The 26,407-nt window shown below is 38.7% G+C and overlaps 1 protein-coding gene across 1 annotated transcript; it reads left to right on the top strand.

Moving 5' to 3' along the window:
• slc1a7b (solute carrier family 1 member 7b) lies at positions 1–26,079 on the top strand. The gene is made up of 11 exons (XM_004068166.5): positions 1–329; positions 4,674–4,753; positions 11,667–11,882; positions 16,010–16,052; positions 16,130–16,361; positions 16,437–16,536; positions 17,731–17,964; positions 20,532–20,726; positions 22,661–22,795; positions 22,873–22,972; positions 24,618–26,079. Exons 1-11 carry the CDS (start codon positions 189–191, stop codon positions 24,876–24,878), a joined length of 1,737 nt encoding a protein of 578 aa, XP_004068214.1. The 5' UTR covers positions 1–188; the 3' UTR covers positions 24,879–26,079.
• The last annotated feature ends 328 nt before the right edge of the window (positions 26,080–26,407 follow it).

Raw genomic sequence — 26,407 nt, 5'->3', positions numbered from 1 at the left:
ACAGACAGCGAGGACGAGGAGGATGCTGAGCCCAAAGGTGCTTTAGGCGTCACAGAGGACGGGGTGTTCTTTACAACTGGGTCCTGGATGTTTTCCTCTCTATCTGTTGATTCAACATTTTCTGACCTACCCACAACTGCATCATCCACATTTATGGGTTTCTGAGGGCCGGGGGCGGCTGACGTGACATGGCAGTGGCTCTGGACGCCGTGTGGGTGAGGGTGAAGAACGTCTGCAGGCAGAACGGTCTTCTCATCCTCTCAGTGCTGGCCGTGGTCGTTGGATGTCTGCTGGGGTTCTTCCTGCGAACGAGGCGGCTGTCGGAGCAGGTCAGTCTGTCCCCTCCCTTAAACACTGTGACGTCAGGTGGAAGAGACTCATCCTGCCACCTACCCCTGACCCCCATCTCCCTCCCTCCACTCCTGTAGCATTTACTCTTTAATTTAAATTTCATTTAATCTCACTTTAGTTCAGCATCCTGAGGAGTTTACCTAATTTTGTCAAAATCACAACGTGGTACTCTGTTCCTCCGTGATCTTAAAACATGTGGCCTGTTGTTCTGAGGTGTGGAGTAGTGGGCACTGTGCTAAGTTCACAAGCAGAGTGTCACGAGTTTTCACAGGATGGTAAAATTGGACGACCCTTCAACTCAAAGCTCAATTGGCAATGATTGGCAACAGGAAGAACGGATAAAATGCAACCTTTGTATCTCATTTATTGATTTTTTTTGTTTGAAAGAAACCCCCTGTGAGTTCCTGCAACACAATTTGTGTAATTCCTGGCTTTGCCTTAGTCACAATCACAGAGTTTCGTGATGATAATAACAGACGGAACAAGCTCCTTCTTCCTGAGAGTCTCGGTGAATGTCCTGCAGACTGGTGTGAGACAAAAACATGGATATGGGTCATGGGCTGTCAAGTTTAGTTTGTTTTGAACATGGAAGTATTTCATAATCTGTAAAGATATGTGTTTTGGAAATTGTTCCTGTAAGCTGCCAAAGCTTGGACTGGGACTCTAAAAGGGGTCTTTACAAAGTAAAAAGGGTTAAATACCTTCAACAATTTAGTTCTAAAACTCTAAAAGTTAAAAAAAAAAAAGGTTTGGGTTTCTGAATCTCAGCTGTGTTCAAACATCCAGGGAATATGCATTCAAATGTGTTTACTAGGGGTAAAACGATTATATTTACCCATGATTTATATCATAATTTGTTGTTTGACGATCCGATTCACAGTTGATGCTAGTTCATTTTCACTTATCCGATTTGATCTAAATGACTGACCTCAAATCGATCTATAGCCAAAAATTCAACCAGTGGGATAAATACCTGGTTTGACATACAGACTTACAGTAGATAGGTGTGTATGTGTGAGGGTGGAACCTGACTGAATGCAGAGTGGCTTCATGATAAGCGTGCAACCTCTCCTCCCATCACCATGTGACCAAAGCCCCATCATGTTCAAAAACAGACCTAAAAATAGCCCGCGTCTCTTCCACTCTCACAATAGAAGATTAAAATCCAATCAATCAAAAGCTTTTTCTAATTGCATGTCCGATAAAAGTGCCTGCAGTGAGACCTGACACGGGCACATGCACGGACATTTTTTGCCTTCAGACTGCTCGTCGAGGTTTGAGGGCTGCAAGGCACTAATCTTGTGCTAGCATGTGTGTGTGTGTGTGTGGGTGCACACGGATGCGTAGCCTCAGCTAGGTCACTTAAGATTTGCTTTAATCTGGTGAGCACAAAAGCAAAATGATAAAGGTTAGGGCTGACGCTACCCGAGAAAACAAATGAAATTGTCCCTTAATGTACTACTTACACTAGTGGTTTTTCTGCAATGTTCTCATTCAGCCAACATGTCTTCAGATAATTACATTGTTGTGTTATAATGTATATCGTCAATTAAATTGACTCTTTTTTTTAAATATTCTTGAAAGAAACAATATAAGTTTGTGTGTCAGTCATAGATCAGTCATGAAGCTCACGCGCCGTCAGCACAGCTGTGGATTGTAGCCGCATTGTCCAACCATGCAGGGTCAGATAAAGACTTTTCTGTGCCCTTTTCAACTTTTCATCCTGTCAGCCCCCCGGAAATAGACTGCGATGGATCAAAAAAAAGAGAGAATAAGAATAAAAAATAATAATAATAACCAAACAACTACTTCAAATCCTCAGCTGTGCAGCGATAAATGCAAAGTTCTTTATCTTTGTGGAAACTACATATAATAAAACTATTTTGAAGCAGTGTGCAAAAGCAGCACAGAGTGTTGTGTGCAATTGACAGTGACTAAAAAATATTAAAAAATATGGGAACAGTCAAAAACAGTTGATTAAATCTATTAATATATATATATATATTTAATGGGGCAAAAAAGTAATTGTCCCACTTAAAAAGTTGAGATTGGTCTGTAATTTAATCATAGATGCACTTCAACTATGACAACAGAATGTAAAAAAAGAATCCAGAAAATCACATTGAATTATTTTTTAAAACAATTTCTTTGTGCAATCGTCCTACAAATAAGCAAGAAGTCTGTCCCTCATGGACCTGTTACTTCTTTAAAAGTTCTTCTTTCTTCCCCTTGTTGATTGTATGAATGGCACCAGTTTGAACTGGTTACCTGCATAAAAGACAATTGTCCACACTCTTAAACAGTCAGACTGCAATGTCTTAACCATGATCAAGACCAAAGAACTGTCGAAGGACACCCGTGTCAAGACAGTAGACCTGAACAAGACTGGAATGAAGCAATCTAAGATAAGCGCGTAGTTTATTGAAAAGAGATCAATGATTGGAGCAATTATTTAATAAAATGAAGAAATACCAGATCACTGACAATCTCCCTCCACCTCGAGCTCCATGCAAGATCTTGCCAGGTGGGGGAAAAATTATCTTAATAACAGTGAGGAAAGATTCCAGGACTGCACGGGAAACTGGTCAATGACCTGGAGAGAACTAGAACCACAGTAATAAAGGCAACGATTAGTAACACATGATGTTGTCAAGGGTTAAAATCCTGCAGTGCTTCAAATGTCATCCTTGCTTAAGCCAGCTCATGCCAGAGCGTGTTTGCAGTGTACCAGAAAACATCTGGTTGGTCCACAGGGAAGATTGAGAGAATAATGGAAATCCTTTGTATAAACGCTGATTGTCATGTTTGGAGAGGAAAAACGCTGAGTTGCATCCCAAGAACCTCACACCCACTGTGAAGCATGGGGCTGGAAAACATCGTGCTTTGGTGCTGCTTTTCAGACCAGGATGACTGATCTATGTTAAGGAAGTGATCAGTAGGCCAAATATGGTGAGATTTTGGGCAAGAACCTCCGTCCATCAATAAGAGCATTGATGATGAAATGTGGCTGAATCTTCCAACATGACAATCATCCAAAACACATCACCAGAGCAACAAAAGAGTGGAAGCATTTCAAGGTTCTAGAGTGGCTCAGCCAGTTTCTGGACTTCAATCCAAAAATCTGTGGATAAAGTTGAAAGTCTACATTGCCTAGCAACAGCTTTTAAGAACCGGCTCAAGACCCACTTTTTAATTTCCCATTCAGTCGATCTTCTTTGCTTATGTATTCTATTAGTTTTAATTTATGTCACTTTATGTATTTCATTTTATTGACTTGAATCTTATTCTAAATTTTATGTTTTTATATACATCTTATGTATTTTATTTTAGCATCTTATTATGAGTTTAGCCCCAGTGTTTTCTTGTGGGGATTTTTTTTACCAGTACTTGCCGGCTTGGTTGGTTACCGCGGTTGTCGCCCTTGCTGGGGTGGCTAGAGTTTAACATTGCAGCCTCATGGCTGTGAAGTAGACCCCGTTGCTGTCACGGTCTGGGTGGGCACTGTAGTAATGTTCTAATGGCCGAGCTGGCTCCTGGTACGAATTGATTCACAAATACTCTTTCCACACAGCAGAGCCTGAAGTTTCTTTTAGAAGTTACTTTTATAAGTATTCATTGTGTGAAAGACATCCTGTATTTGTGTGTTCGATCAATAATGGCAATTTATATGAACCGCTTAAACAGTAAATAATGATTCAGGACTTCTGTTTTATTTACCTGAAATGTCTTTGAAATGTTTCTCTTTTGTATAGAAATTATTTTGATGCTATTGTTTCTCGTACCTATTTCTAAACTCAGTCCTCAAAAAATAAAAACTAAGATTTACTGAACAACTGTACTCTGCTAAAAAAATGTAAACCACTTTCATCTGTGTCGCTGCAACAAAGTAACAGAGCATTTCAAACTAGTTTATATGTCATAAAACTCCTTTTTGTTGGTTGGACAGAAACAAAAATGAATAAAAGGACTTCTTGTGGTCTGAAAGCTAATTGAATGGTTACATTTGTGATCAACCCAGTTTTATTGTAGTATTTTACCTTTTGTTTAATGATGACCTCATTTTGTGGCCTTGCGAGTTTTCAGTATTCATCCTTTCATGAGTGCAACTTGAAAGAAAAAGCCAGGAAATGAGAGTATTACCTTTAATTCTGAAGAACAGACATGAAGCTCTCCTGTCCTCTGAGCTCAGAACGTCTTTCCTGTGGAACAAAGAGGATGTCCTTTTGTCTTTTTCTTCATCACTTTAGTAACATCTTCATTTTCAGAACAAGAACAAAGCACTATACATCAGCATTAATGTTTCTTTTTTTTTTTGCTTACAGGAGGTGAAGTATTTTCAGTTCCCTGGAGAACTGCTCATGAGGATGTTGAAGATGCTGATTCTGCCCCTCGTTGTGTCCAGGTAGCTTCAGATCATCATGTTTGTCCGTGTTTGTTGTGACACGTGTCTGCGTCATATCGGATGCATGGTTTAACCAGTTAGACTGTGTGAGAGCACTGCTTGTGTGGATCAGGATTTTACGGTGTAGGGACCATAACTATTTGGCCTGTAATAACCGTTCGGGGTCCTTTTGACTGAGGATGATGTCACACTACGGTAGCCCCACTTGGACAAACTACACAGCAGCGTCCAGATCTGCTCGGGCTCCACATATTTTCATTTCACGTTTCCTTTTGTAATATAAAATTATTTTCCCACGCAAGTTGTGTCTGACATTATTCTTTGACATGTTTATGGAGAGATTTTGCCACAACCCACTTTGTAAAAAGATCTGTGGCTGTTAGAATGAACCAGCTGCTCCACACAAGAGAACCGTGTCTCTGAGAAGAGCTGCTGGAATCTCGTAGCTTCGTGTTTGCAGGCAGGGAAGATGCTTTGTTATAGTGTTCGGTCTGGAGAAGGGTTCAGACCGCAGTCCGTTCAGCTGCAAATGCACTTAATAATAATTTCAACAATAATAAAAGCACGTTTAGAAGATAATCTCGCTCCATGTCGTGTTAACAACGTACTTCATAACGTTTTCTTCTACGGTGGTATCGTTATTTGTCCAGACCAATCACTATCTGACACGTCATCGGACCAACGGACAGCCAATCAAGCATGAGTCGAAAGACCCCGAACAGTTATAGCAGGCCGAATGGTTATGGTACCAACAACGGCAAACACATACATTAGTTAAGACAAAAGTTGTTGTGGGCGTGTGCTCCCACCTTTTTAAAATTATACCAAAAGCCCTGATAAGTTACAATTTATCAAAGATATCAAAGAAGTAAAAAAATCATACAGGGTGTACAGAGGCTGGGGCTTCTTCATTTCACATATATTCTTGCTAAAATGTTATTCTGCCTGGAAAACTATTTATCTTAATGTAAGAGCGCATAATGACCAGGAACACAAGTACTTTTATGGAGTTTTTCGGTTGAATGGAAACAGTGCACTTCAGATAGTAAGTCTGCAGCTTTCAGTGTTCCTTTGGAATTAGTCTGTATGGAGGGTCATCTGCACAGTTCTAAAGGATGCAGTGACTGCTGAAGAATACTCAGAGTTTTATGCAGAAAACACACTAGTGGAGCTGTGAATTCTCAAAAACACTCACTTAAACATACCGGTAATTATTTTCATTTTGTACTGAGATCTTTGGTCTACTTCTGGATCCTTTCCTTATTACCTTTTAATATTATTTCTTCAACTCGTGTAAATACAAACAACCGTGTCAAGTTAACTTTATCACTTGTGATCAGTTACTGGCTAAGCTCCCAGTCGTTCTCGTAAATAAGAACATGTTAGGAACATGTAGCTTACCTGGTTAAATAAAGGTTAAACATATAAAATAAAATAAAAATAAAAAACAAAACATTGACCTTTATAGGCCCTAGATATTCTTTAATTTTGAAAAGAAAAACTAAAAAGGAAAATTGACAGCTTTAAAAGTTTTAGGCTTAGCTTTTGAAGTTTTAAATTCACTCTTTGAAACTATTCAAATACCGGTACAGCTCCATTTGATATTTTTTGCCTCGTTCCAGGGATGTTGAAGCATCATTGTTGACATATCTGAAGTGAACATAAGGGTGTTTTCTGTTCTGACAATTTATTTTAATGTTAATTATACGAATGAGACTATTGGCTTTTGAGCTTAGTTTAAACCAAAAACCTTTTTTATATAATTTGAGAGTTTTTAAATATTCCCAATTTAGGTAGAGCTTGAATTAAAAAAAAAGAGCATACCATGGACTAGCTCTCCAACTCTCCATTTACGTATACATTGTACCTGCACAAAACGGCAGGAACTGTCCTGTGGATGACCATCGACTTGAAAGAGTTGAAAAAATGAGGCAGACGTGCAGGGACAGAAGATAAAATTCCAGCTGCTGTCCTGGCGATGGTATTAGAAATCTTGTAGAGCCCATGTGCTTTTATTTTGTTTATTTATTTATTTTCTGAAAGTAGAATCTCTTGCCAACAAAATGGATTAACTGAGAGCTGAAATAAAAAAGATTGTGATCCAAATTGTAGAGCAGGTGTTCCTGTATGTCTGTTATGTATAAATATACGTTGTTCTAGCAAAGACTGCCACTGCTCCCCAGATCTGGTATTCATGTCAGCAGCAGTGTTCTGTTTACTGGGAGAGTTGACATGGTAATTGCTGTGTCAAACCAGCCAACATCAAAGGTAGCTCTACCTCTGCCCTTGGTATTTTACACACCACTTTTAGCAGCCAGCACGCTGAATCTATGCATGTTTTTAATGATTATTTAAAATGTGTGATCCCAAACAAGCCTGAAAAATGGACCGCCAGAGGTGCTCCTAACATTTAAAAGACTTGGGATCCTTTTTTATGAGAGAAGAGCTCAGCAAATTACAAAATCACCAGAGGCAGCTGATGTAGTCGTGAGTCTAGGTACCTTTCCATCATAAAGGTGAACTGTTGTCTACGTCTTTGGTCCCCAACGTTTACCAATACATGGAGCAGATTAATGTTAGATTGACAATACTTTCGCAGATCGCCCTGAGCGAGGCTAAAGTGGGAGTCCGATTTTTTTTCTTCCCAGCTTCCAGTCTCCCTTAACTTTTAAGTGTAAAGTTTATCTTCATCATCTGTAAAATATCTACTGCTGGCATGAACGTCATTTGTACACTTGATTTCATGTAGGAACCATTAAAATATGATTCCCTTAGTCCATAACTGTCAGAGTGGAAGTTAACACATTGGATGTCAACCTCAGCCTCATCTATGGTTTGACAAAGAAATGCAAAATAATGGTCACTGAAACAATTGTTTTTGAAAGTCTAATAATAAATGGGGATCTACCATTTGAGTAACTGTATCATCAGCATCCTCGTAACATTAAACAGCCGGTTGCAGCTTTCTTTTTCTTCTTTTAAGTTGAAGGCCCCTCTGGTGTTTTCTCGCTGGCTCTTTTCTGCAAAAAAAGAAACTTTCCAAATACCTTTTTTGTTAACTTTGCTTTCTCAGGGGTTTCAATTTAACGGTCAGCACAGCCGCTTCAAAATAGTAGCGGATGGATTTTCGTCACACGTGAATTGTCGTGCCTCAAGAATGAGTCCGTTTCCAATAGTTTTCCAAAATAAAACTTTCTTCAGAATCAGATTAAAAATAAAACGGAAGAAATGTAGGTTGTGTTTTTTTCTCTGTGGCCCGGTACAAACTGTCCCAAGGACCCGTACCGGTCTATAGCCCGGGGGTTGGGATCACTGCTCCACATTGAAGGCGGTGAACCCTAACATGCGGAATAGACAAGAGAGCTGAAGGACTGTGTGTCCTGACAGCAGTTCAGTTCCTGCCTGTAGACTTTTAGGCTAATGCCTGCTATTGTTTCCAATCATATAAAAAAGAATTCATCAATTAGGATGAGTCCTGGATTTAATCGTAAGTTCCAAATTAGAGACATCCGGTGTGAAGAGGTTTAAAGACCCAACATGTACAGCTTCCCTACAGAACGGGGCATGACTGCAACTTTTTGGCATGCTTCTTGAAACGTGCTCGTCATCACATCATTGCCTTTCATTCATCATTGCCTTTCATTTAACATCAGATGTATCAGAAAATGGACAAAGTCCACAGGGAAAGTCAGGAGGCTCCTCCTTCTATGGTGCCTTGTGAAACTGACAGGACCACCAGGGTGCTGTTTGAAGAGTTGATGGATTTACAAACTCCGTCTCCAGGTGGATGCTGGACTAAACGTAGTTTTTTTTTTTCTTTTAACATCACCGACATTAGGAAGGGAAAAACGAATCACAGAAAAGCAAAAATTGAGTTTGGTCTGTCAGAAAATAGTTGACTTTTAGGTGAATTCACAGAGAACAACCCCACAACACGGGTCAAGACTATTCAGACATAAATCATTGCTCAGAGACAGCAAATCCCTTCAGACACTCACAGCTCAGACTCTTACTGCTCACTGAAGATCGGTAAAAAAAAAAAACAGTTTACACTGCAAAAAAATGTTTAGAGATTGACTCTTGAGCCTCATTCATGAAGTTGTGGGTGGATCATGGTGGCACAGTATGTGCTCACATCTACAAGAGTGGGGATGCAAGAATTAAAAAAGTGGGCGGCTCATGCTTTATCCCTTGTGCTATCCTAGGCACTTTAACATTGGGAGTTGGGTCATCTAGACCAGTGTTTTTCAACCAGTGTGCCGCGGCACACTAGTGTGCCGTGGGAGATGGTCAAGTGTGCCGTGGGGGATGGTCAAGTGTGCCGTGGGGAATTGCCCTCATTAACTGAAAAATTAAACATTTCCCATCTCCAGGATTTCAGCTCTCTGTTCATCCAAACAGGCCCTGATAAAAAACTGAGGAGTTAGGAATATAAAAGATCGAAAAATACTTTTTCTTTGCGTTTATTTTATTTTATTAAAGACATTTTGATAAGAATGACGTACCGCGATTCAGCTGCAACTCCGGCTGTATTTTGGAAAAGTCCCGCCCCTTTAACTGTCTCCACCAATCATTCTTGGGGAGCTTAATCACATGTCATCAGTCTGACCAATCAGAAGTGGTTAAAGTCTTCACTTCCTTGTCCTGATTTAGCTCGTAAAGTCGCTCAGTTCTAACATAAATACCAGCTAAAGCTCGTCTTTATCGGTGTAGCTTTCCACAGAATCCGGTATCAGACCGTGGAACAAGTGAACAAAACAAGGAAGCTCAGAGACGCGATCTCCGCCGGCCGTTTTATGCACTACATCTCCCATGATGCATTGGGTTGTGAGAGTGACAGCGCTCAAGGAGATCTGTTGTTAAACGTCTTGAAATCAACGAACACACATCAAACTGTTTTTACATCTTCTAACTTAACTTTTATTGCATCTTTTAGAAAAAAACAGCTGCAGTTTCCAGCTTTTTCTGCAACAATTATCTAAAAAATGCATGTGAGATTGTGGAGGGACTGTAGATCAATACAGACTATGAGTTTCTCCTTTTTTTTTTTTTTTTTTTTAATTTTTGGATCCTGGTGTGCCGCGGGACTTTTTTTAAGGTTAAAGTGTGCCGTGGCTCAGAAAAGGTTGAAAAACACTGATCTAGACCCACTAGACAGTGCGCTGAACCTTTTATCTTCAATGATTTGTGATCTTCACTGGTGTCCATGGATTACATGAAATCTTTCCACCTTTATCCACCTTTGTCATGGTAGGGAGAACTCGTCAATGTAAGGGTGGGGTCATCTAAGATAGCACAAGGGTTAAACAGGGGTCACCTAATAAACCCTAACCTGCTGTAAGCTGTGTGTAAATGAACAAGTGTTGTTTTTTTCCCCAAAATCCACCGTCATTTATCCATTGAAGGTCCCTGTTAATGAGAAATGAACTTGAAAACAATTATAAGCAGCTTTGGTCAACCAATCAGATTACAGATAAGGGATATGTAAGTGAAGAAAAAAAAAAGAAAAGTTTGCAAACTGAGAGACAGAGGAAAACAATTCATTTGGATTTGGATTTGGAAATAGTTTATTTCAAGCAATCAAATAAGAATAGTACACAAAAACAATACAACCATCAGTTATACATTCATACAATGAACTATCAAACTGAGGATAATTAGACATATTAATAAATATTGCTTGAAACGGAGTGGAAGGAAGCGAACTTATATAACCCCACCCCTGTTCTACCGTAACCATTTTATTACATGATTTATCAATATCCGGTTCCTAGCTTTTATCAGACAGAATTAAGAACCATAAGGTATCAATAAAGCACATGACAAAGATGAATTTCTTAATTATTATGTAAAAATAACTATTTTAGAAATCAACATGGCAAATGCAGATCAGTTATTCAAAATATATGCAGACTATGTTACTTATAAAAGTCATTTATATGATTAAAAAATAATACTATATCGGTAAACTAGATATAACACTGTTTCAAAAAAATTCATTGGAATAAATGCTCGAGTATCAAAGTTAAAATATGTGCAAAATTACATCAGGAAAAATGAATCACTTTTTAAATTTTGGGAGCAAGTGAAGTAATATAATTAGAAATCAATCAATTTTACCATCTTCAATAATGGATTAAGCATTTTTTAAATGTTTTTATTTTATTTTTATAATAAGGTAATGCTGTGAAAATAAAATAAGATAAAAAAAGGTCCATAATCTGTCGAATGACCAAGGCTGGTATTTCTTCTTTCGTTGATTAACAGCCCTTCTTCTGGTTTTAACAGAGTTTATAGTTCTCTTCACTCTTCATTAACTTTTATTATCATCCTCCACTTGATGTGTTATTAGTGTAATTAGATCTGTGCTGCTTTGTTTAGCATCCTTTATTAAAGTGGCAATGGCTGCAGACAGTGACAGGACAGGGATAACTGTGCAGATGAGTTAAGAACTTCGTTGCGAGCCACATGTAAGCAGCTGAAAATGTAATAGCAAACATGCATTTTCAGAAAAAAAATATAATGTGGGTGTATAATTTAGCTGCTTGACACAGTGGGGAAAAAAGTTAAAACGTGTAACATGTTGCATGTTTCCGACCTGCTCTTTATGTGCATTGTCAGTCCCTTCTTTTGTTTTTTAGGTCTTAGATACAACATAAAATATTTAGTTAGAGTATATTTATAAATAAAAACATCTCTAATTTTTCCTGTTTCATCAAATTAATCTCATCTGTGAGACTTACAATATTTTATAATTAAAAAAATATATATTTTCTGATTTATCTTGGTCTCCTCCATCCGAGTGTCACTATAATTCCAAAAAGTGAGCATGCTCTGACTTGTGCCAACTGTTTACAACACTCCCATGATGCTCAGACTGACCTGATTGTTTTTTTTCCCCGTCTTCTTCCAGTTTGATGTCCGGATTGGCAGCTCTTGACGCCAAGTGCTCCAGCCGGCTTGGTCTCATCACCGTGTCATATTACCTGTGGACCACCTTTGTGGCTGTGATAGTGGGGATCATAATGGTCTCCATCATCCACCCAGGGGGTGCAGCTCAGAAAGAAGACTCTGATGACAGCAGCAAGCCCATCATGAGTTCTGCTGATGCCCTGCTGGATCTCATCCGGTAAAACCCCAATCTTGATGACCATGACTGAGGTCAGGTCTCAAACAGGAAATGGCTGTTGTTTGAGAACCAAATCTAAGTCAACAGCCTATGGCATGTGCGTGTTTCGACAGGATTAGGGGGTTTTAGGCTATTTTAATGCTTTTTTACATTTCACAAACGGTAGTATGACCGATTACTTTCTGACTAGCTGGATCAGGTGTGTGCTTACAGAAATGCAGTGGCTCAGTAGGCCTGGAGTTAGCAGCCCAGTATGTAATTATAGATTATGTATTTTTTTTAAATCCTTTTCGCTGTGAAAATACAGATTAAATAAATAAAATACAATGAAAATACATTGTTTTTTTTAAAAAAAAACAACTTTTTTTTTACTTTTGATTACTCCTAAATGTTCAGTCAAAGAAAAGCTTGGTATTAGGGTCCTGGTGGTTAGGAACCAAAGAGGATGAGTCAGCATTAGCTGATTTTGGCAAAAGGAAAAAGCTCGCTAGATTTTAAGATAATTAGCTGCTCCAAATTTCTTAACAATGAAAATGAAGGAAACCCAACAGGAAGATGAGTGAACCGTCTGAACCCATACGACCCATCTTTAACAATTCAAACACAGATACACTAGGGGCAGGATTTAATCAAATTCTTAATACATAAATGGAGTTTCAATTATTTTTTAAAGTATTTACATTCAGAGGTGTCCCTCCTGCTGAAGTGGAGAGAATGTGTTTATTTATATTTTTTTTTTTTACGTTTTGACAAGGCTTGTATACGATAGAGTTTCAGGGCCCAGTGAGGAAAAAAATTCTGACGAATTCGTGACGAGTTTTTTCTCGTCATGAGGAGAAAAAACTCGACACAAAGTTTCGAGAAAAAACTCGTCCTGTCGAGATAAGTCGAAATAGTTTCGAGATTAAAGTTGTAATGTTGCGCGAGAGCAGTGAAGCTGAGTCTTTCAGGAGTATTCAGTGTTATGGCTGATGTTAGTGAGCTAGTGGCTTTGTACTTCATTGTTTACGACAGAGTTTTATGGCCACCAAAAAAAAGTAATTTTATTAGCAGATAAAAACTCGTAAAGTTACGGGAAAAAAATTCATAGATTAACAAGGAGAAAACACCGAAGTTGTCTGTTTATCGGAGCGTAGCTTGAAGATGAAAGATGTGGAGCCTTTTGTGAAGCTTTATTTTCAGGATTATTATAGGTTTAAAGCAAAGAGATTCTGAACCTTTTGGCGACTCAAAATCAGATTATTGTCAGTGGAGCCGTCTTTCCGGGGTTCGGTGTCAGTAAAGCGGACTTTCATATGTAAAATAAGGAGCTCAGAGACACGTTTGGGTGTAGAGGAACGCTGCAGCCTTTATTCTCCTTTTCATTCACATAGCCTGAAGTTCATCTGTCACCTTACGTCATGAATCTGTAATCCTAACAACACCAATGCGGAAGTAAACAGTGTTACATACGCCCCCTCCTGCAGATGAAGCGTCCCGTTTCATCATTAAAAACAAAGATTAATGAAAATAGTCTATTATATTAGCATTACAACGTTGAAAAAGGCAAAAAGTGCTTCTCCTCCCCAGACGGAAGCATCACACAAACATAGAGATCTTGTTTTTGGTGGAGAAAGAAAGGATTGAAGTGGACAGCTGTAGGGACACCTGATGGCTTCATCGGGCTGCAGAGATCCTGCAAATAAAACTTTAATAAATTGTAAATCAAACAAATGAGCTTCCAGTCATTTGGAACGTTATCAATAAACATTCAGCTCACCTGTTCAACTACGTTTAGTCGGTCTGATCTTTGATGATTTTTAAGATTTCATTATGATTTCTGGAACTTACTTTTGTTTTTTGAAATGTTTCATTTTCATTTTGTTGTTTTTTGTTTTGTTTTTTTTGAAATTGTGTTTTGGTTCTTGGAACTTTGATTTCTAAAATGTAATAAGGTTTTTTTTTATTTGTTTTTTTCATTTTTTAAATTTATACATTTTTTTTTTACTTTGACCAATTAGGAACTCGAGTTTTGGTAGTGATGTAGTGAAACTCACCAAACTCAGAGCCTAACTTGTCTATGGAGAACCCAGACAGGACAACAAACCTGACGGCATCAGCGTTGGTTTTTCAAATAAAGATAAAATAGCTATTCTCCTGTCATGATGGTAATCCATATCCACCATTACAAGGATGGTACCAATGAACCAAACAGTTTTCGTTTTGTGCCCAAATCGCAAGATTTGCACTCCTTCGACATTTTGCACCAAGCATCTTCCAACTGTGGGTGGCAGATAGGCTCTGGTAAACAAAAAGAAGAAGAAGAAGAAAATGAATTAAAAGAAGACCCCACCACCACTTGTCCAGTGCAAACACTGTGGGCTAAACATGCATTTAAAAACATGGGCAACCACCCAGTCTTGCAACACTGGTGGCAGGGAGTTCAGCTAATTTAGTTACAATTACAAAAGTACATTGTTTTGTGAGCCTTGATGGCGGGTAGGTGGCCATTGTATGTGTTTCATAATTTTTCCTGTTTTTTTGTTGTTGTCCTGAGTTTGGTTATTAAAATTGGAAAATGCTCCTTTGTGATGCACTTTGAGCTACTTTAGACAAAAAAAAGTACTATACAAAGATGGACTGGAAACCTGTCCAGAGTGTATCCTGCCTTCATCCAAAAAGTAGATTTTTTTTAAAATTGCCCTTCTATGCATAGTTTAACAAAAAAAATCCCCTTAAATACCATGATTTATAACGATAAACCAGTATTCATAGCTACAAAGTGGTGCATCTGTCCAGTTACAGTACTTCAGACCTTATAACAGTTTTAACTTTTATTTTACGTTGCATCAGCAAATCATTTTTACAAAACTTGTATTTATCTGCATCGGCCATAGAAAGTTGCTGTTGGTTGTTAGTTGTTGGTTGTTAGTTGTGTGCTAATTTCTGTTTGTTAGGCTATTTGAGTGTGTGGATGTGCTTGTGCACAAAAATCAGCCCATTAGTAAATAATCACATTTGACAACCATAATGACAAACCCCATGCAATTTTGTTGCTTATTATTGTATTGTGTTGTTGTTTTTTTCATTCTGTGTCCTTTTTTGTCTCTTTTGTGTCTTTCTGGTATTCAACATTCAACACCCCCCATCTCTAGTGATTTTGATGTACAGAAAACATGCTGGTGTGCTTGTGTATTGTGGCTGCAGCTTTATATACAAAATGTGTTCAGACTGACTAAACTTGTTGAAATGGCCCTGACTGTAACAATATAATCTGTCTAGCACAAGAGACTCTTAGCTTCTGTCATTTAGCTCTTCTGATGGACAGAAAAAGCACCAAAAAAAAGATTGTTGCCAATAAGATGAAAAACCATGATAAACACATCACTGCACCAGAGTCTCTGCAAGTAAACAGATAAACAGAAAGGGTCAGACTTCTCAGGCTTGGAATGAACTAGAGTTCAGGTGAACTTTGACACCTGACAAAATTACCTGAGGAAATTATCTCCGGTGTTGGTAAACCCAGAATTAAGTTTGATAGTTCGACATTCATTGTTGGACAGATAAACCATCTTGTGATTTATTACATGAGGAAAACCATGACTCCTTATAGAAGGACCTATCATCATTAAACACGATGAAGTCAACTTCACCTGATTATTTAATTTGACTTTCCATTCTGTGGGTCTTTGATTGTTGGAACTGCTTGACAGTCAATCAGCTGAACTTTCACCAAACCTCGGATTTGGTAGTGATGTGTGGATAGCATCCGATTCAAAACCCAGAAGTGCCAACCATTGTAAACATGATCATTGAGTAGAAATAACTGCAGTACTTCTGCCTAGCCGGAATTATATGACAACAAAGTCGCTATAAAAGCGTGTTCTTGAACTCGAGAACACAAGCATCAGCAACATATTTTGTACATACAGCCCGAAAATTATCGTAAAAACTTGTGTAGTTGCACAAAAACACGAGAATTTTGAACGCGGATACCTGATGCAATTTTTATAGACTTTTCATTGAAAGTGATCCCCTGAACGCATGTTGCTAAGGGCGGTGTGAACATAGCTTGAGAAAGAGACAGGAGGCATAGCTGAAGATGTGTCTGTGTGTTCTTGTTGTAAATGTGTCTTTTTGCATTACAGCAACATGTTTCCATCAAACCTGGTCCAGGCCACATTTCAACAGGTGAGATATAACAAGTTTGAGGGGATACCCTCTCTTTGAACAACTGTTTTTACATCAGTGTGTGTTTGGTATCTCAGTATCAGACCAGAAGCCAAGTCATTGTGAAACCCAAACCCACGGTGAGTCAGGCCCAGGCGGACTCCACCACACGGAGGCCTCTCATCTACGGCGTCCAGGACGACAACAGTAGTGACATGCAGAACTTTGCCCTGGACCTGACTCCCCCTCCAGATGTGGTCATACGCACTCGTGAAGGAACCAGCGATGGAATGAATGTGCTTGGAATTGTCATTTTTTCCGCCATCATGGGTAAGTCTTCCATTTTCTTTCTGGATCTGCTCATGTGAAAGATCCAAGATCTCAAACGCTGTTTTGTGTTTACAGGCATAATGTTGGGAAGAATGGGACCAAATGGCAGTGCCTTGGTCAATTTCTGCCAGAGCCTCAACGAGGCTGTCCTCAGGATCGTCGCCATTGTGATCTGGTAATCACTGTTATAGTTATGCTCCACGGGTCCAATACCACCATCTTCCACTGCACAAGCCTTTACCTACCTCAAACCTGCTGACAAATCCATCCATGGTTTTGAACCATGAGTAAAATTGAAAGAATTACAGGTCATTTTTGAAGGTGTCCAGCAGGGAGTTAGCATCCAACAAAAACTGGATTTGAGAAGATAAATTGTTACAGTTGTGCATCTCTTTAGAATAAGGATAAAATGAAGGCAAAGAGGGAAAAAGAGAAAGGTTATGCTCTCCAGTTGTTCAGCCTTTTGCAGCACTCATGATGAATCGAGGTTTCCTAAAATCATTTCCTTTAAGCTGACCGGCATTAGTGAATCTAAAATCCATTTGCCATAAATGGACATGGGTCACTATGACGCAAAACAAAGTGTAAAAATGTGTGGCAACTGAATGAAAGTCTCGGGCTCGGTTCATACCGTCCTCTGCAAGAAACACTTAACTGACCACTTCTAATAAAAAGTCTATATAAAGTGCTCATTTTAGGCTTCTGCATTCAATTTAACTTGTGTTCGATGTCGCTATCAAAGTTCCTATGACTGTTTTCAGGCTCTTTGCACAAAACAGACAGCAAATACACACACACAACTTAAACCAGGTCAAACAATGATCAATTAGGGACTCCTCCGTGCCATGGAGGATTAATTATTAATTGTCGTTTGTGCCCGGCTGGATAGTCTGTCATATTTCGGAATAGAGCTGTAAAAGAAATTGCCTGGACCAAGATTCACAAGATTTATACCGCTTTGTCATTTTGCACCCAGTCTCTTCCAACTGAAGGTGGGGAGCATCTGCTAGTAAAACAGAAAAAGAAGAAGCCCCTCCCTGCTTTTCCAGTGTGAACTCCGTGGGCTAAACGCACATTCAAGAACCCGTGTTTAGCATGTTCTTCACATGTCTTTTGTGTCTGCACCTTTACAGTTAAATATAAAAGTACATTTTATTCAAGACTAAATGTGCCATAGTTCCCTATTCTCTGTTCTAAGCAATGCTATACATTATTGACTTTATGGATGGTCATCATCTGTATTTTTTTCTTGACTAAACTTTATTTTTTATTTATGGTATGTGAAAGGGTCCAATTCACATCATGTAGATATAAAAAAATCGGTTTTCCTTCTTTATCTGACGTCCACCATGGTTTCATCTATCCTCAGGTACTTCCCGTTTGGAATAGTTTTCCTGGTGGCCGGAAAGATCCTTGAGATGAGTGACCCATCTGCCATGGGAAAGAAGCTGGGCTTCTATGCTGTTACCGTGGTGTTCGGGTTGGTGCTTCACGGCCTCTTCATCCTGCCTGCCATGTACTTCTTCATTACCAAAAAGAGCCCCATTGTTTACATACGAGGAATCCTGCAGGCTCTGCTCATTGCTCTGGCAACATCCTCCAGGTAACCTGCAAAGCAAACCAACCAATCAAATAAACAACCAAACTAGCTACTTTTTCATTAAAAAATAAAAATAAATAAAAAACGAAGTTTTAACGGATTTTAAATATGATCTCAAATATCCTTTTTTCATCTTTAATCTGACTATACCAGTAGACGTTTACTGAGCGTGTAGGACCATTGTTCACTTATCTGCCAGAACATGTGAGCTTAAATCATCTTACTTCCAAATGCATTAAATAAAATGTTGGAAACTGTAAACTGTAGACAGAAAATGAGCAGTGCATGATGGGAAATAATCCTGTGAGGAAATCCCTTCTGAACGGGATCAATGCAGTTTATTCAGTCGTCTTCTTTTAGATATGAAGACCTAAAGTGGGGTGCAGTTGAGGTTACAAAGTTCCGAAAGTGCAGTTTTTTTTATGTTGTGTACAGGAAGTGAGAAAGAGTGAGCAGTATAATCACAGGCATTTTCAGTGCTCAACTTTATTTTACAATTGAGATTTTAGAAAAAGCCTGAATAGAGCTTTTGTGTTTTTTTTTGCAAAGATGCAAACGTATCATTTAAAATGGGATCAGCTTATCATCTTAAAGGCCTATTTTATTGTTTTGCCCTGTATTTCCTGAATGTAGGATTCTGTCTGATTGCTGCTGTGAGTTAAAGTTTAAAGAAACTAGAGAAAGGACATTCCATGGTCATTGCATCAGTACGGAAAACTGTAAAACTGCATTCTTATTGACAGAGGATGTCATCAACTTGTTTTCACAAATAAATGAACTAAAAACAGCAATGCTGCATATGACAAGGGTAAAACAGATTAAAACTTTTTAGTATGATTAAAACTACCAATGATATTTTAGTGATGATACATTTTTTGCTCCTCCTCTTTGATTTTGGCTTGTAGCCATAAAAGGGCTGGAAAAGAGTTACTGTTGTTGTTTAAAGCTTTTTCTTTCATTGAGTTTGTGTGTACGTGGACCGTTTAATTTGTTATGTCAGTGTTCCAAACAACTTTACCTATAAGAACTGAGTGTGATGGCTGCCTTTTTTGCTTTGGGATTTATGGTCGCTGAGTTTGTTTTTCAGACTATTTCCTTTTTTACCTGCAGCTTAGTTGTTTTTCTTCTAGGACAGATGTGAGATTTGAAAGCTCTTTGAATTGTCTTACTGGTTTTCATGAAAACTGTTTTCATGGAATTGGTTTTCATGGAAAACGTTTCACGGAGACTGGAGCTTGTTCTTTGATAATGATTGTGTGTACAATGCTTTCTATTGTTTGTTTTACCAGAGTCTTTAATTCAATAGAGGAAAATGCTCATACATTGAGGAAAAAAAATTATAAAAATGATTAAAAAAAATTGTAAGACTGTTGTGTGGCCGTCAGATTACCCCATCTCCAGCTAATACCAAGTCCAAAGGGATTCATAAACTGTTATAATTTTAGTGAGGAATGATTAACGTTTGATAATCATAAATGCTCCTTCTATATCTGCAAAGAGAGAAGTCACATGTTTGGTGAGTTTTTCTTTTAAGATTAAATATTATACGAGGATAGAAATGCGTTTGCATATTTTGATTTCTGAAAAAAAATATCTGTTTGTTTGGTTGGTTTCTTTTTTTAAAATAAGGCAAATATCTATATGTTATGTCAATAATGATTTTTTAATTAATTTGCTTTTTTATTAGTTGTAGATTCCTAGTAGATTCCTAACTCCATGTTACTGTTCTTAATCTTCACATGTGATAATCTTAACATGAATTGAATGAGTAGAAGCCATGGAAAGGGAGGATGGCACAGATTTTTGTGAGATTCATGGTAATTCCATAAAGACTGAGGGCTTTTTCTTTCATTAACAGTGGCTAATAGCTTTTTAAAAGCTATGTCTGTATCATTAACTGGCATTTAAAACATTTCTACCTCAGATAACCAAGTGTTTTTTTTTTATATTTGTCATTTTGCACTCTAAACATTTAAGAGGTTTTTTTTTTTGCATAAATAAGAACAAATGAGCAACAGTGTTTACTTAAACAACCACGCCGTCAAAGTGTAAAAAATATTAGGTCACATGTTGCGTCAATGTGAGGGGGGAAAAAAAAGAAATCCCACATGTTTAGAAGAAAATTTAATTAATTTAAAATATCAGCTGAAACCTGCATCATAATAGAGTAAACGTCAGGAGTTCTACTTTTTGTCCCGTGTGGTTTTGTGGGAGTGTTTTGTCTTGAATTCAGAGCTGGGTTTCACACCCATCATTGGGTGACGGATCATCTGATTTGTTTTTCCAGTAACTTCAATTTTCTCGTAGGCAATCTCTGTTGTTTGTCTGCAACTGTGGATTTAAAGTAGCTCCAACCAGGTTGTCATTGCAAGACTAAAAAGACGAGATGTGATGATTGATGGACATGAAAACAGACGTGTTGCCCGTCCAATGTCAGGCAGTGGAGCTGATTTCACAGATTTATGGCCGACACTAATTTCAACATTAAGATCTTTTTTTCTTGTTTGGAATGAAGGAGAAGCTCATTTCATGGCGATTTTATGACTTTCTGAACCTTCTGTTTTTTTCAGCTCCGCCACCTTACCAATTACCTTCAAGTGCCTCCTGGAGAACAACCATATCGACCGCCGCATCATCCGGTTTGTGCTCCCTGTGGGCGCCACCATCAACATGGATGGAACCGCACTCTATGAAGCTGTGGCAGCAATATTCATCGCACAAGTTAATAATTACGAACTGGACTTCGGTCAGATCATAACCATCAGGTAAACATCAGTAACTACTATATTCAATCCCAACTGCCACAGGGCAAACGCATGGTACAGTCTGACCACAACTCAGTAGTCTATCACAGGGAAACACACACAGAACCACAAACCACAAACGGTTGAGGGTCAACAATCAACCGATGAGGCATATTGGGGTAAGAAAAGGCTGATTTCTCAGACAAGCTGGGATTCAAAGCAGAACCCTTTGGCTGTGAGATGCACCACACATCCTCCTCTGAGTTTGAGTGTAGATACATTCTCTGTTCAGTGATTCAGACGGCATCCATGCAATAACCAAAACTGTCTTAGAGTCGAGCAAGACCGTATTTATAGATCACACTCTTTGTCTGTTTTTCCATCCATCTATTCATGAGATGCGACTTGCATATATGTGACACTGGCGACGCATATATGCGCATTTATATCTGACAGAAATTTGCAGATTTCACATCTGTCTTGATGGTAGAATTTAAAGTAGGTACACAGATCATTTTCAGTCACTGGAGACAGTTAGAACCACCTGACACATGACAGTATGTCTCGGACCATAAAAAGCAAAGCCGACTCTGGGCAAAGCAGTTTTAAAAAAGAATCTAAAAACAAACAAATATTGAGAAAAGAATAACTGTAGATTAATCAAATGTGTTTAATGGGTTAACTAAATGTACTTGTTGACTTTAGCAACTTGCAATGAACTTAAAGGAGAAAAGAAAAGAAATAATCTCCCACATCTTTTTGGTTAATTAATTAGGAGAAAAATGATGCACAATGACTCAAAACTGTTACTAAAAGTTGAAATGAAGGTGCAACAAATATCCCTGAAATCCAAATCTGTGCCTTGTTGTGGTGAAAACAAACATGACTTTACAGTTGGCAAGTATACACAAAATCACATTTTCAATTTGAGTGCATAAAGTAACATTTTTCAACAATACTCTAAGGAGTTTCTCTTGAGATCAAACTGAGCAAGACTCACTCTGGACTGAAAAGAGTAACTTTTCAATCTTTGAGCTCTGAAACACAGTAAGCATTGACTTGATGATAATTGTCTCTGAAACAAAAACTGACTTCATTGCAATGTTGTTTTTAGGAAAATTAAGATCTTATTCTTAGTCACTGTGGTTCTTTTTTCTGACTCTTCGTTAGGTTTTTGGTCAGTGTTTCTACTGAAAGGTACAAGAAGCCTTTTTTTTCCTGAGATGGACATGAATAAGACACCCCTTGACAGCTTCTGTCAGGCGGAAAATGTTCCGCCAAATTTTCCCCTCCCCTCTTCCTTCCAGAGGGCTTTACAAGTCAATGACTTTCACACTCAAGAGAGGGTTTCTTTCTTTTCCAAATGTCATGAATAGTCAGGACAGGCTTTTATAGCAGCTAACACAGAAAAGGTAAAATTCCACAACATTACCACACAATACACAAGAGACCAGAAAATAGCATGTCCCCCGATCTAGTTTGTAATTTTCTGGGAACAAAAAGGCATCCTGCAGACTGAAAATAAATAACTTTGAGGTATTTATAACTTTAGAAAACTAAAGAAAAGCTGAAATTTGAACAATGAAGGATATCCATGCAGAAACTTTCCCAAACTGCACACTGGAATTACTGGTAGAAAAGTCAGAGGAAAATCTCTGATTAATTCCGACTTGTGTTTGTGCATTTTTTTGTGTACATGTGAATGCATAGCATCCTGCAGCATGATTTGCAACTGAACGAATAAAGTGCGACGAAAACTGCAACTGCAGAGCAACTAAATCGCAGTTTGAGACTACAGCGGGAACTCCACTGTGGAGAACAGGAAGCAAAAGATGAAAATAGAGTGTGTGAAGAGGATCAAGTTTTATTTGTGTATTTGTGTGTGTATTTTTTTGTTTGCATTGTTCTTTCATATCTCTCTAATTATACATTACCCCGCATTACCTGCTTTCCAGCATCACAGCAACAGCAGCCAGCATTGGGGCAGCTGGGATCCCTCAAGCTGGCCTGGTCACCATGGTGGTAGTGCTAACATCTGTTGGGCTGCCAACCGATGACATAACTCTGATCATCGCCGTGGACTGGGCTCTGTAAGTGTTTGATCATTTCATCTGCACAGAGATTACTGATGAGGGGGAGGCACAGTCATTTCTGCTGGTCCCCGCAGGGACAGGTTCCGCACCATGGTGAATGTGATGGGAGACGCTCTGGCCACAGGCATCATGGCTCACATCTGCAGGAAAGACTTCATGAAGGAGGGTGATGGGGTGAGTTTAACAGATGTTCCCATCCCCACCACCATCACACCTACATTCAATCAACCCCTACACCTAAGTCTAATTTTTGCCACAATGTCTCCATTATGATAGGTCACCAAGTTTCTGACACTAAAAACATCTTCACACTATGATGCTGCCACCACCTTGCTTTATTGTAGAACTGAAACTGGTCAGGTAAAAAGCAGTAGATAGTTCCCTCCAAACCCAAGACTTGGCCTTTGTGCCAAAGAAAAATACTTGCGTGTCATCAGATCAAAGCATTTTGTTTCTCATGGTCTGAGAGTCTTCCAAAGTTCTTTTGGCACACTTTAGGGGGGGGGGGGGGGGGGGTAGATGCCTTCTGCTGAAAGATGGCTTTAGTGGTGGCATTCCCCCCGCAGGCCCAACTGATGGACTGCTTCAGTAAGTCCCACTCCGATCATCTTCGGATCCATTTTATAAGTATTTCCAGGGCTCTTTTAATTATAATAATGTCGTTTTTAGCCAACGTAAAAAAAAAAAACTGTCCTTTTCAAGGTCATAGTTTCTGAAGAGCGATAGGAGTTCATTAGAAATTCACCCCTGAGTTGTGGGCGGGACCACTGCTTTAGAACAACCCCCGCCCCCCATTCCCCTCCCAATTGCTGAGCGCTTGGAGCAGGAAGCTTGTGGCCCAAGCCCAGTTTATTTTCTCAAAGAACATTTTTTTGTCTGTTGCTGATCAAAAGCTATTTGAATGAAGAAATGCACAGAAATGGACACAGAAATTTACATTTCTCACACAGGTGATGGTGTGAGAAATGTAAAAATTATGCAATATTTAAAAGGGGGCAGACAACTATAAGAATTGTATTCTTCACTTCTGCTCCTTTCCAATCGTGAAAATGTTCATTTGTACAAACATATTTGGCATTCAACAATTTTCATGAAAGGAACAAAAATGAATGAATGAATTGCAATTTTCAGCTTAAATTCTTACGTTCTCTATCATCAGAAAATGCTGCAAGATCATGTTAAGATCGCCAAAGACACAATTTTAATTGGATTAAATTTACATTTCTCCTCAACAAAGGAGTGCTGTAGCTCTGACATTGTTACCATCAGGTCCTTTACCCCTCCTCTTCCCCAATCGCCTGTTTGAACAGCAGAAGCCACACCCTCAAGGGAGAGTTTAGTGGTACCAAACCAGTTCCCCTGATCGGCTGCACTCAGGGACACCTTCAAGGCACCAACAGAATTTCTGATTTGTGGCTCAAGACAGCTTTTTTTATTTTTTATTTTTTTTACATTAATGTTAAAATCAACTGACTGAACTCCAGTGAGGCCATAGAAACATGTCAGATATGATTTAAAAAAAAAAAACTAATCGAATGGCAAAGCTGTGAATACATGTTTTTGTTTTGGTTTAATAGGTTATATTTATGGAAATGTGTCAAAGTAAAAGTCAAATTCCCACAAGAACAAAATAAAAATGTATGTACAATACTTAAATACATTTACTCAACTAATATCCTGTTTTTCTCGGCAGAAAATCACTTCTATTTGTTTTGCTTTTGTAAATGTTTGTTTACACTTTTGTCGGTTATAGAAGTTTCATTTGTGATGAGAAGTCATCATGCCACCCAAGATCTAAATCTGTTTTTTCCTGCTGCAGGTGCCTCTCACCTGTGAGACAAAGATGCCCGTTAACGCCCCACCAGTGATGAACTGCCATAACAACAATGGAAACTACCAGCCCCCTTCATGTGGACTCAAACACAAGTCTGTCCCTCCAGATGTAGCCCGGCTAATGCAGCTGGAGGAGGGGGTCCGGCAGGGTCCAGAAAAGAAAAGGCCTCCCATCCCTCCCCGGCACCTGAAGAAAAGCAAAGAGCACTGCAGCGTTGACATGAACGGGCTCGAGACCAATGTTTGATGGCCCCAGTGATGCAGACAAGCTTCTGTTGGTTACTTTCAGCACGACCCTGTGCACAGATGCAGAACATTTTATATCAGCAAAAGAGAAGTTTTTTTCTTTTTTTTACTTTATATTCATACTTGCCACATTGCTGCAGCTGAACTGCAGCAGGAAGTGCAACAAGGTTGCAAAGGATCTCCAACTGTGACTGCAACATGATGGAAACTGCAATAACAAATGTAAGGCATACACTACAAGAAAAAAGGTGGCATAAAATGCAGAGAAAACTGTAATAAGAAGACAAAGTCGTAAAATATGAATTGCTGCATGAATTACAAAGTGAATTGTGGCACGGACTTTTATGTGCAGAACAGCAAGGAGGATGCTGAAGAGTCTATGAGGAAGAAAAATGAATCCATTTTATCTATATTTATGTTTTGTTATCACCACGTTCCTTTGACGCACCCATGACCAGTAAGTGTGTGGGACGAGGTGCAGAATCAATGTCTGCTTCAGCACCACATCAGGGTAAAAAAAAAAAAAAAAAACAGTCTGCTTCAGAGTTAGTTGATTGTCAGGGACAAATGCAGAGTTTTTGGGGGATGAAAGAGCCCATGATCCATTCTGACTGCTGTCTGCTGCAGATAAGACATTATCACACACAAACATATTCAGATATTGGTTTTAGCTGGAGGATTAGGATGGGAGACAAGAAATGCTTTGATGTGGATTTTTTGCCTTAAACAGTTGGAGTATCAAGAGGCTGATGGAAAAACGGAAGAGAATAAAGTTCTTATGAATGTGCATTTAGTTTTTTGTTTTTTTTTGAAGAACTACATTTCAATTAGGGCTCAGTTTACACAAGATTTGTAGGGATAAACAGTTCACACGAAAAAAGCTTCATGTGTTCTCACAAGCAAACACAACAGCTTGCCCAAGTTTATCCTGATAAATGTCAACCTCTACATGAACTTACTGTCATCCAACAGCTCAGCCATTATTTCTGCTCTGATAAATAAACTTGTGAAAGCTTTTAAGCTTAAAAAAAATCATGTAAAGATCAAAGCCTTCTTATATGTGTAGTAGCGAATGTACAGTTTAGTGAAATGATGCTGCTTGACATTTTCCCAGTCAGTCTTTCAAAGGTTTTCTTCAAACAAATTTTAACAGCAATCAACAGGAAATGAACCTTTCTCAGAATAAAAACAAAGTCTGATAATTCTGCTGTTTTATTACACGACTGAGTGAAACATGATTCTCCACAAAATGAAGTATAGTTCAAATTTGTCTGCTCCAAAATAAAAGCCGCCCACCAGACATGGAGGAGCCTGGAACTGCGGCATTATGGATGCTCTGTGAGGATTAGAGTGGGATAAATATCAGGACTTATAAATGTGAGTGGGGGGAAAAAAAACAGGATTGAATAAACTCATTTATGACTGCTGAGCTGTCTTAACTCTGACGTCTCCTCCACTCTGGGACAGTCCTTTAGATTTGGTTGGAATGGGCAAGGATACTGATAAATGTCACCCCTTATCTGCGTTGGT

The sequence above is a fragment of the Oryzias latipes genome, chromosome 4 (assembly GCF_053564925.1).
Source record: "Oryzias latipes strain Hd-rR chromosome 4, Olatipes_Hd-rR_3.1".
NCBI lineage: Eukaryota > Metazoa > Chordata > Actinopteri > Beloniformes > Adrianichthyidae > Oryzias > Oryzias latipes.
Note: the sequence above shows the minus strand (reverse complement) of the source record. Positions and strands in the feature narration are given on the sequence as shown.

Bases quoted from the DNA above. Each gene is read 5' to 3' on its own strand.
- slc1a7b (XM_004068166.5), top strand. From the start codon at position 189: ATGGCAGTGGCTCTGGACGCCGTGTGGGTGAGGGTGAAGAACGTCTGC. The intron at 16,053-16,129 runs GTGAGATATAAC...TTGGTATCTCAG, and splicing joins TCCAGGCCACATTTCAACAG to TATCAGACCAGAAGCCAAGT. The intron at 16,537-17,730 runs GTAATCACTGTT...ATCTATCCTCAG, and splicing joins ATCGTCGCCATTGTGATCTG to GTACTTCCCGTTTGGAATAG.